This window comes from Miniopterus natalensis, chromosome X (assembly GCF_054644295.1).
Source record: "Miniopterus natalensis isolate mMinNat1 chromosome X, mMinNat1.hap1, whole genome shotgun sequence".
In the NCBI taxonomy this organism is placed as follows: Eukaryota; Metazoa; Chordata; class Mammalia; order Chiroptera; family Miniopteridae; genus Miniopterus; species Miniopterus natalensis.
The window spans coordinates 104,002,977-104,022,316 of record NC_142103.1 but is presented as its reverse complement, the minus strand read 5'-3'; the positions used below and the strand labels follow the sequence as shown (position 1 = coordinate 104,022,316).

The 19,340-nt window shown below is 59.1% G+C and overlaps 1 protein-coding gene across 3 annotated transcripts in view; it reads left to right on the top strand.

The window, feature by feature from the left end:
* Positions 1-14,406, top strand: part of TBL1X (transducin beta like 1 X-linked) — a 103,568-nt gene extending 89,162 nt beyond the window's left edge. For all 3 annotated transcript variants that reach the window (XM_087813476.1, XM_087813474.1, XM_087813475.1), the window contains 12 exons: positions 803-1,052; positions 2,973-3,105; positions 3,567-3,708; positions 4,758-4,821; positions 4,936-5,033; positions 5,926-5,986; positions 7,703-7,824; positions 9,453-9,527; positions 9,920-10,047; positions 11,950-12,115; positions 13,256-13,357; positions 14,010-14,406. In XM_087813476.1, the coding sequence (XP_087669602.1) occupies positions 803-1,052; positions 2,973-3,105; positions 3,567-3,708; positions 4,758-4,821; positions 4,936-5,033; positions 5,926-5,986; positions 7,703-7,824; positions 9,453-9,527; positions 9,920-10,047; positions 11,950-12,115; positions 13,256-13,357; positions 14,010-14,036 (1,368 nt within the window). In that variant the 3' untranslated portion in view covers positions 14,037-14,406. The remainder of the gene's footprint in view (positions 1-802; positions 1,053-2,972; positions 3,106-3,566; positions 3,709-4,757; positions 4,822-4,935; positions 5,034-5,925; positions 5,987-7,702; positions 7,825-9,452; positions 9,528-9,919; positions 10,048-11,949; positions 12,116-13,255; positions 13,358-14,009) is intronic.
* Positions 14,407-19,340: the final 4,934 nt, after the last annotated feature.

The following is a 19,340-nucleotide window of genomic DNA, read 5'->3' as shown; positions in this document are numbered from 1 at the left end:
GGAGAAACAGCCATCCGTTGCCTCTCGTATGTGCCCCAAGCGTGGATCGAGCCCGAAACCTAGGTATGTGCCCTGAGCAGGAATCGAACCCATGACCTTTCGGTGCCCGGGATCACACTCCAACCACTGAGCCACCCGGCCAGGGCATGGAGGCATTTCAAAGGGCGCTCGTGGGCGTTTCATTCCGTCAGCTGGACGGGTGTTCGCGGAGCCAAGTCCCCTGTGGTGCAGGAATCGCTCATGCGGGCTCGAGGTTTCTGAGACACGGTCTCCCACGCCGAAGGGCAGTTACTCGCAGGGACTGTCCTGGCACCTGGGCAGGCTTCGGGGTGCTCTGGACGCTTGGGGCCAGTTCATTCTTTGTCCTGTGCGCTGTCGTGTGTCGAGCAGCATCCCTGGTCTCCACCAGATGTCAGCAGCATCCCCTGCCCCAGCGGTGACAACCAGGAGGGTCTCTAGGCATTGCCACTCCCCTGAGGGGGCACAGCCCCTGCCTCCCTGAGAATCATTGCATTTGAGAGAGCACCTTTTATGTGAAATACGATAGAAGGGTGCAGACGTCCCTCATGGCCCAGCTCAGTGTGGTGTTTACCACGTGTTGTGCCCCCACTGAGGACAGCGGGTCTACCCTGTCCTGCACCCATGCTCACCCCCGCCCGCCCCAGTCGGCCCAGCGCCTTGGCATTGCCTCAGGCCCCTGCGTGCCACCCTCTCCGCGCCCCGGCCCCGCCCCTGTCTGCCCGGAGTGCAGACTGCCCTGCCTGGGGCCGCAGGGCTGATGGCTCTCCCGTGGCTTCCCCAGGACGGCACAGTGTTTGATGGCCGCCCCATAGAGTCCCTGTCCCTGATCGACGCGGTGATGCCCGACGTGGTGCAGACGAGGCAGCAGGCCTTCCGGGAGAAGCTCGCTCAGCAGCAGGCCAGCGCCGCCACGGCGGCGGCCACGGGGCCCACGGCGGCCACGGCCACCCCGGCGGCCATTTCCCAGCCCAACCCACCAAAGAACGGAGAGGCCACGGTGAACGGCGAGGAGAACGGAGCACATGCAATAAGTAAGGGGGGCCCCGGGCTCTGGGAGCTTCTGGCGGTTTCTGTGGTCTGAGTCCGGAGGCTCCGCCGGGATCTGCCGGCTGCACGGTCTTCCGAGCGCGTCCTAGCGTCTGCTCCCCTGAGGCCCGCAGGGCTTCACGCCCGAGTCTCCTCAGAACCCTCAGGCATGAGGCCCCCACCTTTAGGAAACTGCTGCTCTGAGGACTGATTGCATGTAACAGGGACACGTACCACGTGATCCGCATCCGACATACAGTTTCGTGGTGTCGGCCCCAGTCCACGATCCCGTCTCTGTGGGAGGGTTTTCGGCCAAAGTCTCATGTAACAGTTGAGCTCCTGGGTACTGAGCGGGCCCCAGGCCCCAGGGAGGGGGTGCCGGCTTACTTGGTCTTTGCAAATCCCAGGAGGTTCATCCCTGTTAGGTGGTTGCCCAAAAGTGCGTGGCAAATAGGTCAGAGAGCCAAATTTCTACTCAGAGAACCCGACTGCACCTCCACAGGCTGCTTATACATTCAGGGACGGCTTTGGGTCTGAGTTCAGAATGCATGTGTGTGTGTGTATGTATATGTGTGTGTATATATAATGCACATGAGTGTGTTCACATGAGTGTGCATGTATATGTGAATATGTGTGTGTGCATGTGAGTGTGTATTATGTTCGTGTGTGAATGTGTGTGTGCGTGTGAATATGCACATGTGAGTTGTGCCTTTGGGTACATGTGCTCATTTGAGTGCATATGTGTATGTGTGGGTGCGTGCGGATGTGTGCATGTGTGTACACGTGTACGTGTAGATGTGAATATATCATATACATCTTCCCTGAGGCCTGGGCCTGTCTCCTTTGGCTCCAACCGCTGTAAGACCAGCTACAGCCAGACCGGGTATCCGAACCGACATTTCATTCTCACTTTCATTAATCTTTTTTTCCTTCTGCCACTTGGGGGGAAACAGCCATTCTTTAAGATGCTCTCTCGAGGGTGTCATGTAGTGTTGCATGTCTGCTCCGTCACCATGCCCACCCGGAAACCCGGGACCTGGCCACCAGGGTCCTTCCAGGACAGGCTGCCTCGGCTACAAAGCCTGGCGATCCTGCAGGGCGTGAGAGGTCTGATATGAAGGTGGCCCCAATCGGAAAACGGCACTTGAGTCCCAAGGAAACAAGGGCGTTTGAAGGCAGGAGGTGCGTGGGGGCAGGCATTCTGAGAGACTGGTGGCATCTGACGCTCAGCCTCACAGGTGACGAGGTGACATCTCAGAAAGGTGCTCCCAGATGGGACACCTAGTCTCATCAAGAGACAGGAGCCTCGGGGCTCGGCTCAAGCCAGCTGGCTGTCCCCTTTAATTCCGGTGGCTGTTAGATATTTGACTGGACCTACGTACAGAGAATAAATAACTGTTTCTCTTCCTCTGTCAAACTTGGAATAAAGAGTCCGGCCGGCGCGGCTCAGTGGTTGAGCAGCCACCTATGAACCTGGAGGTCGCGGTTCAATTCTCAGTCAGGGCTCATGCTCTCGGTCCCCAGCAGGGGGCGTGCAGGAGGCAGCCCATCAGTGACTGTCTCAGCATTGATGTTCCTCTCTCCCCCTCTCCTTCTCTCTCTCTGAAATCAATTAATAAAAAACAAACTTGGAATAAATATACAGGGTGGGGCAAAAGTGAGTTATAGTTTGTATGGAAAAATAAAACAGTAATTAAATAATCGTACGAGAGTAAACTTTCACGTGTTTACAACTGTCGACCTCCTTTGCCCCTCCCTGTCCTTGGTAAGTGAAGGTAACGTATTCACTAAGTGACGCCAGCCGTGGTTCAGTGGTGATCGCCAGAGGCAACGTGACCCAGAAAGAGGCTGGCTGTGGAGCTGCGGGGCCCGCACCGCGCTCCTGGGCTGCTCGGCCACGGGTCTTCTCCTGTTTCCTACGGCAGATAATCATTCGAAGCCGATGGACATCGATGGGGACGTCGAGATCCCACCCAACAAAGCCACGGTCCTCCGGGGCCACGAGTCTGAGGTCTTCATCTGTGCCTGGAACCCTGTCAGCGACCTCCTCGCCTCCGGGTAAGAACAGCAGCGTGGGGGGGGCTCCAGGGCCCGGGTCCGAGCTGTTCGCTGTGCACCAAGTTCCCGCTCGTGGAGCCACGAGCTTGCTCCCTCTCGCCTGCCGGGGACACCTTCCCAGGTGTGCAGACCGAGGCCTGGGGGACCCTGCCACCCTCCCTTGGGTACCTCCAGCTGTGGTCAGATTGTGGAGAAGGCCTCGTGCAGAGCTGTTTTCTCCCTGGGTGGGGGCTGATGCCGGCATTAGAATTACTCAGTGCAGCAAAGACGGGGTGAAAGTAGCAAACAAGTACTGGGTTTGGATTCACGCAGCCCACCCCCGGGCCCCTCACCGTGTCCCCTGCCAGAGCACACTGGCCTCTGCCCGTGGCCGTGGCCGCAGGCACTGAAGCCGTGGCCCAGTGGGAAGAAGAGACACCCCGTGGGTGGGCCGGAAGCCGAGTGCAGCGTGTCCCCCGCAGGTCCGGAGACTCCACTGCCCGGATCTGGAACCTGAATGAGAACAGCAACGGGGCCTCCACCCAGCTCGTGCTGCGGCACTGTATCCGAGAAGGGGGCCACGACGTGCCCAGCAACAAGGACGTCACCTCGCTGGACTGGAACGTAAGCGCGACCGTCCGGGCTGCGGGTGTCGTGGGGGCTTCGTGCCCAAGCACCAAGCCGGTCATGCCGGGCAGGCAGCTAGCTGGCTGCCCCGTGGCCGCTCGTGTCCTGCGGCCAAGCACACGGGGCTGTCCGCTTTGACATTTCCACGGCGGGTGTTACGTGCATTTACGCGGGGGACACCCTGCTCTTTACTCCTTCCTTTGACTCTCTCTTGCCTTTCGTAGCGTTTCTGCACATTCTGTCATTTCATCACAAACTGTTCTTTTTATTTTTTTATCCTCAGCTGAGAATATTTTTTCCATTGCTTTTCAGAGAGAAAATTGAAGAGAGAGAGAGAGAAAAAAACCACATTGATATGAGAGAGACATATCGATCGGTTGCCTTCCACACCTGCCCCGACCGGGAGCGGGGAGTGAACCTGCAGCCCAGGTACGTGCCCTTGACTGAGAATCGAACCCACGACCCTTCTGTGTGCGGGCCGGTGCTCTAACCACTGAGCCACACCGGCCAGGGCCACAAACTGTATTCTTTTGTACATATAATCACGTTGTTTAAAGCTCACTAAAGTCTCCAAAGCCCCATTATAACTTTCACCTGCGTTTCTAATTCTGTCATCGGGGCGAATGGTCTCAACGCGTTTTCCTTGCCCCCCTCCTCTGCTTGGTTGTGGCACCTTACAGCCGGCGTGGCTCAGCGGTTGAGCATCGACCTAGGATCCAGGAGGTTGCGGTTCGATTCCCGGTCAGGGCACAGGCCCGGGTTGCGGGCTCGATCCCCAGTCGGGGGCGTGCGGGAGGCAGCCGATCTAAGACTCTCATCACTGATATTTCTCTCTTTCTGTCTCTCTCTCTCTGAAATTAATAAAAAATATGTATTTAAAAATATATTTTTATGTGAGATAAGCAGGGAGATGGAGTTGGTGCGTCCCTAACTGGGGGCTGAGTGATGAGGTCAGAGTGGCCCAGCCCTGGGTAAGGGGTCCCCCTCGGTTTGTCAGAGCTGTCCCTGCTGAGCTCCCTGTTGGCCCGTCTCTTTCTGCCCCGCAGAGCGATGGGACGCTGCTGGCCACCGGTTCCTACGACGGTTTTGCAAGAATATGGACGGAAGACGGTAAGCCCTGCTCGCTCGCGCCGGGGGGGCACGGGAGCCGCTTTGGGGTGGAATCGGGGCGCAAACGGGTCGTGACCTTGAATTCAGCGTGTTTGTTATTTGTTTGCGCAACAGGCAACCTGGCCAGCACCTTGGGCCAACACAAAGGCCCCATCTTTGCCTTGAAGTGGAACAAGAAGGGGAACTACATTCTGAGTGCGGGTGTGGACAAGGCGAGTATCTGCTCCAGTGTAGGTGCCCGTTGGCTCTGCGTCTCAGAGGGCACCGGCTTCTTGGCCTCCTGAGCCTTTCTGCTCCCCCTTAGGAAATGGAGGCAGCCTGTGCGGCGCTTGGTGGGTTTCGGGGCTGTGACCTCGCCATTCGTTCACAGCCCAGCATCTCTTTAACATGTTCCCCGGCTCCGCAGACCTGTGCGGAGGTCCCCCATTCCCGTGGGGTGCGTAGTCAGCGGCAGCCTCAAAGCCAGAAATGGTGACCACCTGGGCCTTGGTGAAAAAATAAATTTGCTGAGCCCCACACTAGGCAGTGAATTGTGAGTTGTTTTTTAATCTTGACTCAAGGAGTGAGGATATTTTTTCCATTACTTTTTAGAGAGAGTGGGAGGGAGGGGGGAGAGAGAGAGAGACAAACATTGATGTGAGAGAGACACACAGATCTGTTGTCTCCTGCACCTGCCTGGACTGGGCCCGGGGTTCGAGCCTGCAACCCAAGTACGTACGTGCCCTTGGCCAGGAATTGAACCCAAGACCCTGCGGTGTGCAGGCCGACCCCATAACCACGGAGCTACACAGGCCAGGGCAAATTGTGCATTTTTTATCTCTCTCTCTCTTTAAACCAATCAACCCTTCGTTCACACTGGCAGCCTCAGATCTAATATGAAAAGCGGAGATGCTGTGGTTGGCACACTGGATGGAGCCTTTCGCCGGACGACCGTTGGATTTCTGCCGAGCGGCTCTAATTCAAGTGTCACCCACACTCTCCTCTGTCTTATGCGTTGAGGAAGGAGCAGGGACTCACTGCCTTGTCTCATATGATGAATTTTCCTGGAAAAACCTTGGCAAGAAGGATGGTCCCTAACGTGTCCTTTCTGTTTGCGGAGCACAGACCACGATCATTTGGGACGCGCACACGGGAGAGGCCAAACAGCAGTTTCCCTTTCATTCTGGTGAGTCTTGTTTTCCTTTGTAACGTGAAAATAACAACTCAGGGTCCCTGTGAAATGTCCCGCAAGGTGACCTTGAATGCTCGGAGCAGCTCGTCTGTGGAATCCAGCGTGGTGAGCGTTGCTCTTAGGCCTACAAGATACAGATTCCCCAGTGTCGAAACATTAAAAAAAACTACAGGGAACCTATCCCGGGACCAGTGTGTACCCCTTTCTCCTGCCAGCCACGGGGGCTGTGCTGGGAGTCCCTGAGACCCCCCCAGATCTGGCGATTCACAGCTCAGGTTTATCACCAAGCGAAATCAGCCAAGGGGGAAAGGTGCACAGGGCGAAATCCAGCGTGTCCCAGGGTTTTCTCCCTGCGGAATCCCCCAGGACAGGCCGGATTCCCCCAGAAACAAGTGGTGACGGCCCCGTGGAGGGTCATCCTCCAGGGAAGCTCCGTGGAGACTCAGTGTCCAGGACAGTAACTGGGGGCCGGTCCCACGGGCACTGTCTGCCTGGCTGTACCCACATTCTAGGCTCCTACGAGGAAACCAGGGTAAACTGCGTTGTCCACACAGTTTTGGTACAGAAGTTCTTATCAGATAGGGAATGGTGGGAACCTTCACCCTGAGGCTGTTACACCAGGTGTGCGATCCTGAAGCTGTTACACCAGGTGTGCGATCCTGAGGCTGTTACACCAGGTGTGCGATCCTGAGGCTGTGTTACACCAGGTGTGCGATCCTGAGGCTGTGTTACACCAGGTGTGCGATCCTGAGGCTGTTACACCAGGTGTGCGATCCTGAGGCTGTTACACCAGGTGTGCGATCCTGAGGCTGTTACACCAGGTGTGCGATCCTGAGGGTGTTACACCAGGTGTGCGATCCTGAGGCTGTTACACCAGGTGTGCGATCCTGAGGCTGTTACACCAGGTGTGCGATCCTGAGGCTGTTACACCAGGTGTGCGATCCTGAGGCTGTTACACCAGGTGTGCGATCCTGAGGCTGTGTTACACCAGGTGTGCGATCCTGAGGCTGTTACACCAGGTGTGCGATCCTGAGGCTGTGTTACACCAGGTGTGCGATCCTGAGGCTGTGTTACACCAGGTGTGCGATCCTGAGGCTGTTACACCAGGTGTGCGATCCTGAGGCGTGGGGTGTCTGTGATTCAGGGAGCTCTGGCTGCTGTTTTTCAGACAATCACCCGCCCAAGGTAAACAGCAATAAGGTTCCTCTAACACTTTTTTAAAAATATATATGTTTTTATTGGCTTTGAGAGAGAAGAGAGAAACATTGATGAGAGAGAAGCATTGATCGGCTGCCCCCTGCACAGCCCCCACCAGGATGAAACTGGCGACCCGTTGGTGCGTGAGATGATGCTTAACCAGCTGAGCCACACCGGCTGGGCAAGGCTTCCTGACTGTGCTTCTTCATTTTTTTTTTCCAATTATTATTTTTAAAATGTCTCTATTGATTCCAGAGAGAGGAATGGAGAGGGCGAGAGAGAGAGAAACATCCATGATGAGAGTCATTGATCAGCTGCCTGCTGCACGCCCCCGGCTGGGGATCCAGCCCACACCCCGGGGTGCCCGGGAATCGAACCACAGTCTCCTGGGTCATAGGCTGACACTCAACCGCTGAGCCACGCCGGCCGGGCTTGACTATGCTTTTAATGGTTGTTAATCACCTGAGCTCCGTGCGGTTAGTAAACGCCGACGCCCTCCCTCTGTGCCCCCAGCCCCCGCTCTCGACGTGGATTGGCAGAACAACACCACCTTTGCCTCCTGTAGCACAGACATGTGCATTCACGTCTGCAGGCTCAGCTGCGACCGCCCTGTCAAAACCTTCCAAGGACACACGGTAAGCGCGAGTCCCGACGGTGGGGCCACGGAGCAGTTCTTTTGCAGCCCTTTGCTGCTTGGGCTGCTGTGGTATCTCAGGTGCTTGGATTAACCCAGTTACAGGCAGGCAGTGGAGGAAACAGGTCCTGAGAGGAGCCAGATGTTGGATTTTAGAGGAAAGACTTAAAGCGGCTATTAGACACATGTTTGAGGACATACAGGAAGGGATGCTTGTAGTGAGTGAATAGATGGGGAATGTCGTCGGAGAAAGGAAACATTTTTTAAAACGGTCAAATGGAAATCTGAGAACTGAGAGGAATAACGTCTGAAATGAAAATCTTAATGGGCGGGTTTCACGGCAGATCGCAGTTTGCAGCACTGAGGCTAACGAGCTCGAAAGAGATCATAGGAAGGGTTCAGTTTTCCCAAATTTGGTGGGAAACGGCAACCTTCAGTCCAGGCGGTTCAGGCGCCAGCTGGCGTCTCACCGAGTTCGTCGGAGCGGCACCCGAGGCTCCGCAGGGCCTCCCTGGGGCCCATCCCTGTGGTGTCCGACCCCCTGTCCCCGCGCGCCTGGGCGTCCTGCGTGAGCACCTCCCGCCTGCAGCGCTCCCGCCTCCGACTCGTAACGTCCCTCACACAGCCCTTTCCAGCCCCCCCCCCACGTCCCCAGTGGCCTCCTCCGTGGACTCCAAGCTTCCTTCTTCCCTTTGTTTCGGGCCGTCCACCCTGGGCACCACCTGGAACACAGGTGTGGCCTTGTCACCGCTCCGATTCGTATCCTTCCAAACTCGTGTCCTTAGCGGGTGTCGCGACCGTAGAGTGACCATGCAAACCAGAGCCCGTGGCAGTGGAGACTCATTGCGAGTGTGAACTTGTTAGGCCCGGGCGGCAGGACGAGCGGTGCTGTCCTGGGCAAAGCGGACCCCACAGGAAGGCCCTGGGAGCAGCCCCCCCACCTGCCGCCCTGCTCCTACCTTATTCCCCAGCTCTCCATGCTCCACACGCCGTCCCCACCTCCACACTGCGGCGCCTGTATAAACGGGGGAGCCCCTTTCTCTTCTCCATGAAGCGTGTTTTCCTTCATTCTCCGGGGCACCTGGACCGGGAAGGCTGCCAGTCGCTCTTACCTTGCTGCCTCCCCCCCATAGACGCCCCACCGTCTGCTGGAGGTTTCCACTCTGCTGCGCTGCAGTGTTTTAAGCAGTGTTGACTCCCCCCAACCCCCCTTCCCCCTCCCCCTCCACTCACGACGGAAAGAGAACTGCCTTCTACAAATGTACAGGGACTGAGCTAGTGCAAGTGCATAGGAAACGGATTTTCATTGTCAGTTTCCAAGCACCTGTGGCCGTCTTGGTTTTCTGGGCTGCGCTTATTACGTGTAAACGCATGGCCTCCCTGGTTGTGATTTTGCTTAGAGAAATGTGCATGCGGGTGACTGGCCTTGCGCGGTATGTGGCCTTGCTTTTGCATAAATGAGGAAGGCAGAGTAAGACCACGAAGGGTGGTCCATAGGGGGGTGGTCCATACCCAGCGTGGCTGAGTTAACTCTGCAGAGAGGGTGGAGCGCTCCTGCCCCCTGCTGGACGGTTGCGGTACCTACTCACGGGCCTTTATTTCTTTGTAAAATCCTTTGCTCTCTTTCAGAATGAGGTCAACGCCATCAAGTGGGACCCCTCGGGAATGTTGCTAGCATCCTGCTCGGACGACATGACGTTAAAGGTAGCATGGTTGTGGTCGTGGTCGTGGTCATGGTCGGGAAGGATGTGCTCTTTGATCCCAGGCAGCCCCGCGTACTGAGTGCTGGTCTGAGGTTCACGGCTGCTCTAGCCCGTAATTTTATAACAAACACTCTTCCTGCTGCTATAAGTTTTCCCCGTTGCGACTCGATGACTCACAGTCATCCAGTTAACGCTTATTGATCAGTTGAGGATCGAGCTGAGAACCTCCCCTTCCCACTGACGCCCCCAGGGTTTTGCCTGGGCAGCAACCTGCTGGTCGGCGAGCTCCCCCAGGGCCCCAAACCTAATGAGCGCTCACAGAGTGACCGATGTTGAACCATCCATGGCGGGAGGAGCAGCGCTGGCTCACGGTCTCCCTGCTGTGTCCTCTAGATCTGGAGCATGAAGCAGGATACGTGTGTCCACGACCTGCAAGCTCACAGCAAAGAGATCTATACCATAAAGTGGAGTCCGACCGGGCCAGCCACCAGCAACCCAAACTCTAGCATCATGCTCGCCAGGTAAGCGGGGGGTGGCCGGCGGCCTAGTCGAACACGACTCCCCAAAGCAGCCCTGCTCGCTGTGACTGGAAATGTTATTTTATCCAAGGGAACAGAAAAGTTATTCTGTAAAAGTTATGGCCAGAAACGTGGCCAGTAAATGTTACTTGTATCGAAGGGAACAGGAGTGTAGCCAGTAAATGTTACTTGTATCGAGGGGACATAAAGGTAGCCAGGAAATGTTACTTGTATTGGAGGGGACAGAAACGTGGCCAGTAAATGTTACTTGTATTGAGGGGACAGAAAGGTAGCCAGTAAATGTTACTTGTATCGAGGGGACAGAAAGGTGGCCAATAAATGTTACTTGTATTGGAGAGGACAGAAACGTGGCCAGTAAATGTTACTTGTATCAAAGGAAACAGAAAGTCTTGCTAAGGTGTGTCGTGAATGAGTTTACACTCTTCCAGGCAATACCAAGGGTAGCTCCCCTTGATAGGGCCGCAGACAAGCTATGAAATGAGCCCTGGCTGCAGGTACAGTTAGGTCCCTGTAACCAGCAGGCCCTGCGAGGGCTGGTGATGTGTCCGGCTTCCAGCGTTTGGCTTTGTGAACGTTTTCATTACGACAGAGAAGGATGCAGAGTTCAGCTTGGACCGTGGCCTTGGTTTAGTTACCTCAGCTTGGGGCTGTAGGTGGCGAGAGTTTTGAGGGGCCGTAAAGCGTTCCCCCACCCGCCCTGGCCAGGCCTGACCAAGCCATTTATATGGGGAACCCCTAAGGCAGCAGCATTGGAGGGGCGGACTGGCCACTCAGGCTCTTCCCAGAACTGGGGAAAGGGGGTGTGAGTGGCCCGCGGGCTGCCCCGAGCCACACCGCTTCAGCTGCCGGGCACGGGATTGTCTCGCCCCTGTGCTCACGGGACCCCGGTCAGGATACAGCGTTCACTCTCGTTCCTGCGGTTTAATAAGAATGTTTAAAAAAACAAGCTAAAGAGATTGAGCTGGTGCCGGACTCCCTGGGGCTCTAGAGTCCGTGGTGCACACACGTGTGCGCGTGTTCAGCCAGGAAACAGTGCATTTGTGGGGGACGTCTGGTCACCAGGAGGCAGCGGTGGTTTATTCTGTGCAGCTGCAGAGAAGGATGGGGACAGGAGGCGGGTGGCCCAGTCCTGGCGATAAGGAGGGACCCTCCGTCTCTGCCACGTGGCACTGGCCTGGCAGCCTTCGCGGCAACGACCCTTGTTGCAGAAATGGCTCGACCCGAGGCCGTTGCTTAGAAAACGCTGGAAAGAGGGAATCCCTGCGTGAGCTGAGTGGCCGAATCCTGGAACACAAAGGCCACGATGTATCTGGTCTCCCGTAATTTCTGAAAAGCCACTTGAATGACTGGTATAGAACATGGCAGAATCACCTTCTGGTGGCCTGCACAGTGCTCTTGCGTCACGAGCATGAATTGTCCTTTTAGTCGACAAATGTGAAACGGACGTAGCAGCGCCTGGTGAGTCCCCGTTGAGAGAACGGCAGATGGCAGCTCCCCAATGGCTTTGTCGTCGATGCATCTGAGTCCCATTTTAATAGGTTTTTATTGATTTCAGAGAGAGGAAGGGAGAGGGAGAGATAGATGCATCAATGATGAGAGCCATTGATCGGCTGCCTCCTGCTCGCCCCCTACTGGGCATTGAGCTCGCAACCCGGGCATCGATCCGTGACCAACCTGGTTCATTTGTAGGTCGGTGCTCAACCGCTGAGCCCCACCGGCTGGGCTCTGAGTCACGTTTTAGACGGGACAAAGCGTGCCTGTTTGTCGTCTCTGGAAATGTACAAGCTGCGAAAGGAAAGCCACGCAGTGGTGTTTGGTAGAGCGCTCGGGGGGAGCCGCAGGGACGCCGTGTGCCTGTGGTGACGCCTGCTCCTGTCTCCCCAGCGCCTCGTTCGATTCCACGGTCCGCCTGTGGGACGTGGAGCGCGGCGTGTGCATCCACACGCTCACCAAGCACCAGGAGCCCGTCTACAGCGTCGCCTTCAGCCCCGACGGCAAGCACCTGGCCAGCGGCTCCTTCGACAAGTGCGTGCACATCTGGAACACGCAGGTGAGCCCCGATTCCTTTCCCCGAGCAACGCCCGCTCCCGTTTCGGTGGCCGGGCTCGAAACTGCAGCCGGGGGGTCTGTGCCGGGGAATGGGTGTGAGGCACCGGACTCCCCAGCGGGACCGCAGGCCGGGTGCGGTCTGCCCTGGGCTCCGTATGGGCCAGGGGTCTGCCCGCAGGGACGCCCACCCTTCTCTGTTACTTTTCCTGCCTCAGCCTTTTCTTGGGCACGAGCCGTCACCTTGGAAGAGCGTGACCCATCTTTTCTCTCCAGAGATGCGCTCAGGTTGGGGTGACAAGTGCCATGCCTTTCACGCTCTCCCGGGGGCCAGCCCTTGGTTCTGCTGATGGGGGGAGGGGGTCGGAGCCGATGCAGGCAGCCAGCGATCCCGTTTGTGTGATCTGGGGGTGGCATCGATGGCCTCCCCTCTCCCCTTAACCCACTGTGCCTTCCTGAGCCCCTGTGGCTGGGTCGACAGGTGCCTTGGCGTGGAGCCCGCGCCCCCTTGTGGCAGGGGTGGTAGTGTGTGCGCCAGGTTCCCCCCCCCCCGGGGGGGCCACGAGGCCCCTGAGACCTGGGGCTCCCCAGGCTCTGCCTCACGCGGGCCCTGCCCCCGAGCGGATACGCCACCGGAGGGCGCGCCTCCCCGGAAGAAGGTGCGGGCGTCTCTGCTCATAGAGACGGTGGTGGTGGATTTGTAAAGCGCCCTCGCAGAAAAATGACATTGGGTGCTGCTGAAGGTCAAAACTGCATCCAATTATTTCAGCCCTTTTTTTATAAATCACAACCTCTTTCATGCTCAGTGAGAGGAAGGCTCCTCTCAATATAAAAAAATATATATAATATTGTTGCCTGGCTCCCTCCCCGGCTCCTGGCCACCTCAGTGTCCTGACTGCCATCAGTCCTTGGCTGGGAATGGCCCTAGAAGGCGTGTCCCCGGCTGAAAGGTAGAGGCGGGTCCGCGGGCAGTCACAGGTCGGCCTCGCTCAGGCGGTGGGCAGTCGGAGAGACGTGTTTCTGCGGCCACCACGGTGTTCGCTGGAGGTTCCGTACCTCCTGCGTGTTTGACAGTTTTCATGGTACCGTGTTGGGGGGCCGGGGGGCCCCTCGCATCGACCGTGACGACCGCTTTGCTTTGCAGAGCGGGAGCCTCGTGCACAGCTACCGAGGGACCGGCGGCATCTTCGAGGTCTGCTGGAACGCCCGAGGGGACAAAGTGGGCGCCAGTGCGTCCGACGGCTCCGTAAGCAGCAAGCGCCCGGGGTTCGCTGGGGGTGGGGGGCGCGGGCGGGGGGGGGGGGCAGAGCCAGGTCGCTGACCCCGGATGCCGAGGCTGAGACACTCGCTCCCGTCTCGGCCCCCTGTGTGTGCCCCCAGCCCGGGCCCTCTGCTGACAAAGGCCCGGACTGCGTTCCGCGGGCCGCTGGGTCCCCGGGCCCTACTGTGGTCCCCGTGAGATGCCCGGCTGTTCGATTCTCCCCTGCGCTTGAGATGCCACGAGCTCTAAGGCCGGGGTTGGGGGGGCTGCCTCCCGAGTGTCCATGTCGCCCCCACGGGTTCCCAGAGGCCGCGAGCTCAGGCTTCGGTTGTCATCTGCCCAGCCACTCGGTGTCTGGGCCGTGATACCTGCCCTGGCCGCTGTCACCACGTTGGCCCCCGGCATTGCCCCTGACCTGGCTCCTCACGTCTGTGCTGTTCACGTGGGGTGGGTGGGTCGGTCAGAGGCTCAGCCGCTAGCCTGTTGTTAAAGCGCCTCTGAACGTTCATGACCGTGTGTCAATAAAACTTTATTTATAAAGCACAACCGGTGGGCCTGATTCGGCCCTCGGGCCGCATCATGTGCCGGCCTCAGCTCTGTTGTCTCTGAAGCTAACGGGCCCTCTCTTCGCTTGCAGGTGTGTGTGTTAGATCTGCGGAAGTAAGCCCGAAATGTTGCGGGAAAGAAGAGAATTCTCACGGACCAGCAACGAGCGTGGGGGGTGGCGGCATCCTTGAGACTCGACCCGCGGGCTCCGGACCCCGCGCGGGCGGGCGGGCTGGCGGGCGCGTGGGCGTGGACTCTGAAGTCGACCCCTCCCCGGCCGCGGGAGCCTCTGTTTCTCGTAGTCCTCATCCAAAAGTTTCAGACACACACACACACAGTCCTGCCCGAGGGGGGAGATGGTTTCCACGGGACAGTCCGCTTGGGAAGCCCGAAGCCACGGGCCGGCGGGGCGCGAGGTCCGGTTCCCGCCGACGGGCTCTGACGGCTGAGACGGGCGGGGGGAAGAAGCTGTGCCAAAAACAGAAAGTGGGGCGGCGAAGCTCTCCTCCGCGGGCCGGGTGTGTCCGGGCGATTGGGACGCTGCGGTCGCCGCTCTCGCCAAGGAAGCTCAGAGAGGAGCCCGTAGCCGGGAGCGGCGGCTGTCGTCCCGCCACGTCCCGCTTCCTGCGGCCGTTGTCCGGTGGCGTTTGTGTTGGCTGGAGCCATCCGGGCCTTGCGTCCGCGGGCCGGTTTCGCGTTGTCCCCCTGCCCTGTCCTCGCCCGGCCGTCCTCTGTTCCGTGTGTCCCGATTTGCTGTCGATGCGGCCTTGGGGGCGCGGTGACTCAATCTTTGCCCGACGGCTCTCGCCCCCCCCCCCCCGTCCCCCCTTCTCTCGGTTCCTTTCTCAAAGTTGCTTCAGATCTGAGGTCTCACGGGCACTTTCAGCGAGAAATAAGTGCTTTATGTAAGAAGGCAGGGGGCTGGGGGGCTTTTTACAGGAGAAAAAAAAAAAAATGACTTATAAGAGGAAGAGCCCGGAGTATTTTTGGAAAAAGAAAAAAAAATATTTTTATGTTAAAACAATTTTAAAATCCTAAAATGGCCATCAGACAGAGAGAGCTTTGTGTGGTTTCGTATTTTTTAAATGTTCTAGGAAGACAGACAGACGCAGGCAGGGCCGGCGGGGCGATTCCCGTGGCCTCGGGCGGCGTGACGGGTGGGCGGGCGCAGGGTGGCGGGCAGGCCCCCCGGACGGCAGCCGAATGTCCCTCGGCTGGAGGGACAAGTCCCCGCTGTCGGCCGGAGGGCCCCGTGGGACCTCGGTGTCTGCCTTTGTGGCCACGGGAGGGAAATGAAAAGGGAGAACTCCGACCAGGAGCACGTCCCCAACCAGGCGGCCCTGACGAAGCCGCCGGGCCCCGTGTCTCCCGTTGGCGACACCTTGTTCACGGGACGGTCAGTCCCCCGGAGCAGCTGGGCGAGTCCTTGCACAGCTGACCCCACGGCCCGGGTGTCACGCGGCCGGAGGTGAGGGAAATGAACAGGGAAGGGAGGGCCCTCGATCCTGAAGGCCCTCGGGTAGAGTGTGGCCCACCACCGCCCCGCGCCCGTCACTCCTTCCTCTGCCGAGACACTGGGAGGTTTTTCTTTTTTTAAACAATGAATCTTTTTACCATTTTTAAGAAATTAAAATGGCTTTGTATTTGTTCCCGAGGGAGTTTCCTTGCCTTGGCTGAGGTGACCCTTTGCACTGTCCTAACCTGTGTTTGAGACGAGCCCCGGGAGGCGGTGGTCGCTTCCCTGTGGGTCAGCCGGGGCGGGAGGCGGCCGAGCGGGGTGCGGGCCGTGGGCAGCGACGGCCGCCTCTGTTCCAGCCGCAGGCAGGATGCTGTTTGGAGGGTGGCGGCCGTCCCGGGACCACCTGCAACACCAGGGCCCCCGTCATCTGGTCACCGCCGGGCTCCCCGGGACACGTGGATTCCTCGGGTCCTGGCGGAGACGACCGAGAAGCGCGCCGTGTGCGAGTTGGGTGTGTGACCTGGTCCCCGTGGCCTGGAGCTTGGCGGAGGTCCGAGTTCTCTGGAGGCGCCACGTCATCTCGGAAGGCGGCCGGCACCCGCTGCGATGATCGCTCGGCCCTGAGAAATCGTTAGGTTTGGGGTGCAGTCTGTGGAGGTGCAGGCGACCACCATCCCGACCCCTCCTCGGGTAGAAACGTGCTGGTCTGCGGAGCATCGCCGCCCAGGGTCGGCCCGTGGTCCAGACACGTCGGCACTTGTGGGCCGCGCGGAAGAGCTTCAGGAGACGCTCCTTACGTGAAGGTCGGGAGCCAGGGCCGCCAGATAAACCCGAACCTCTTGGCCACGGTGAGGTTGGAGCCGAGGTCTCTGAGGCCCTGGGCCCCACGGGCTCCATCCCGTGCTCGGCGGGGAGCCCAGCGGTGATGGAGGCCGACGGTCGCCTCCCCAGCTTCCCGGACCACTGGCCGTGAGAGAAGAGCTGGCCGTGGCCACGGGGGACCACGTGTGAGCGTCCACCGCTGTTCTGGGCACAGTGACCCCCTCAGACGCCCGCGCCAGGAGCACTTGTCTGGGAAAGTCGGGCCACCTGTGTGACCCAGGGGCCCCGCGTGTCCTGTGACCCGTTGCCCTGTTTAGAGCTCTTAACCTTTGCGAGTGACCCTTCCTTGTTAGCGGCCAAAGAGGACCTTGGTTCTGAGCAGGTGTCCCACGCGAAGGCCCCGGTGTCCTCGGTTGGGTTTGAAGGGATCCAGGGCGCGCCCTGGAAACGGAGGGTGAGGAGGGCAGGTGACCGCGCACGGCCCGGGGACTCGAGTTTCCTCCTGTTCTCAACCATCAGCCACGGAGCCACGGGTCGGCCATCAGCCACGGAGCCACGGGGTCGACATCGGCCACGGAGCCACGGCCACGGGACGTGCACTTTGTCCACCGCAAGTGTCGGCTTCGCTCTGGGGTGTCTCCTCTTTCTAAGCCTCTTCCACCTTTTTTTTTAAATGGTCTTTTGTCCAATGCAGAAAAGTTCCTTCCGCCGCCCCCCGGGGGTTTGGATTCTGGCTTCTGCGGTTTTTATTGTCTGTGTCAGACGTGCCAGCCAGATGTCGTCCCTCAGCACCTCCCGACCCCGCCCGTCCGCGTCGCGCGTCCTGTCCCCCCGCCCCGCTGGCCCTCACGCTCTCGGCAAAGAGAACCACCTGCCTGTCGTAGCCCATCTGTTTCGAGAGGAAATCAGCAGGTCATATTCAGTGTCTTGAATAAATTGCTCTATTTTGATACGAGAGGACGTGACGGGTGTGCTTTCTTGGTCCCGCTCGGGCCCGAGACCCAGGCGCGGAGCCAGGCGGGTTCTCCGGGCGGGAAGGGGTCTCGCGCGTCCCTGGGGCCGCAGGACCGGAGCGCGGGGGATATAAAAGGTGGCGGGCGGAGGGGTGTGTTTTGCAGTCTGTTTCTTTTTATGCTGGTATTTCCGGCCGGCTGCTTGAAAAAGTCCAAGTGGGTGAGTTTCCCCGTGCCCGCGGGTGGTTTGCTGGGAGCGTGGGCTCCGGGCGGGACTCAGTGGTTTGCAGAGCACAGGCTCGGGGGACTCGGGACGCTGACTCCTGCACCGCGGTGCCGACGGCCGCTGAGCCAACATTTCTGCCCCCGACTCTGCCGGCGTTTCCATCGACGCCCCTTTCGTCGCCAGTGGGTGTAGCGTCGGTTCCTTGGTTAACGGGCATCCGGCCCTGGGGCGGGGGACACAGTGGTATCGGGGGCACAGGCTCCGTTTTGCTCTGCAGGTGAGTCCCAGAGCTGGTCACGGTGTCACTTTCCTCGACTTGCAACCCGGGTTGCAGCGGGGGCTGGGGGCTGGGGGCTGGGGGCTGGGCCCTCCCTGCCCCTTTGGCCCTGGGCCCTCCCTGCCCCTTTGGCCCCAGGCTGTCTGGGGTGCGGCTCACTCTGCTTCCCTTTAACCCCTGCCCTGTGGACCTAGCCCGGTCCCACGGGGAGGTTTGGGGGGAGGTTCCGGGGGGCCCTGGGAGGGAGTGGAAGTTGTAGCAAACGCTGGGCGCCAGGCAAACCGGTCCCTGCACTGAGCAGAGGCCTTTTTTGTCCGTGGCCCGCGTCTCGGTGCTGTCCCTGCGGGCGATGGCGGATGTCCTTCGTGCTCATGGGAAGGTGACGCCTGGGGCTGGCTGTTGGGTACTGTGCGCGGGGACCCGGGCGTCGCTTTGTGAGCTGCGTGGGGGGCGGGGGAGCAGGCGCCTCTACAGAACACTCAGGATGTGGCCACATGGTCTTTTCCCCCAGCCCGGCTCTTTTTTTCTCTGAGGGTCTCATCCACTTGCAAGGGAAGGGAGGCAGGAGGGTGGGCTCCACCTGGACGGGGGCTTGGCCGCCGGGGGGCTTGGGGGGGCAGAGGGCAGAGGGAGGGGCGGGGTTCTTTCCAGAGCTACGTCCTCGGAAACCCGAAGACCCTGCTCTGGAAAATGGGGGCGCTGAGTGGCAATGGTTGTCCTCACACGAAAGGCACTTACGGCCCCGGCCGGCGTGGCTCGGTGCTTAGAGCACTGACCTGCTCACTGAAGGGTCACGGGTTCGATTCCCCGTCAAGGCTGCAGGTTCAGTCCCAGGCCCGGTTGGGGTGTGTGCGGGAGGCAACCAATTGGCGTCTCACGTCAGTGTTTCTCTCTTCCCCTCACCCCTCCCTTTCACTCCCCGAAAATCAATGGGAAAGTTATCCTTGGGGGAGACTTACCAACAATAACAATACAAGAGTCTTCTGTGGTGCGAGGCACTGACCAAGTTAAAACGAAGTGGGAGCTACCCCGTAGGTGCATCTTACCACGCAAACTCCACCCCAGCTGCGCGTGTCTCTGTCGACTGAAACTCCTGTGTGGGGCCCGGGTTTCGGTCGCTCTTCAAGAGCTTCCCTCCGGAGTTGCCCCTGGTCCCGTCACCATGGCTTTCATTGTCCTCGGCGTCCCAGCGGTTTCCGCTACCTGCCGTCTGAACAACAAAGCTTCCCCGGCGTGATGACACTATGTCCGCGATGCTCGTGTGTGTCCCAGTGCCCGGGAGTAGCTCGGTGCCTGGAGTAGCCATGGGTAGTCCCCCCCTCTCGCTCTGGGCACTGGATTCTAGACACATCTGACGGGCTCTGCAGAGTCCTGTGCCTTCCTCTAGCTACAGAGGAGGCTGGGAAGGCGAGCAGCTGGTGACTTTGCTTCTGGAGTGAGGGTGGGGCTGTGCCCCTTCAGGTGGGGGATCCTCAGATGGAAGGGGCTTTCGCGGCTGGGGGCAGACAAGGTCAACACAGATTAAGAATGCAGGTGCCACCTGACCGGTGCAGCTCAGTGGTTGGGCATCGACCCAGGAACCAAGAGGTCACTGTTTTAATTCCCAGTCAGGGCACATGCCCAGGTTGCAGGCTCGATCCCCAGTAGGGGGCATGCAGGAGGCAGGTGATCAATGATGTCTCTCA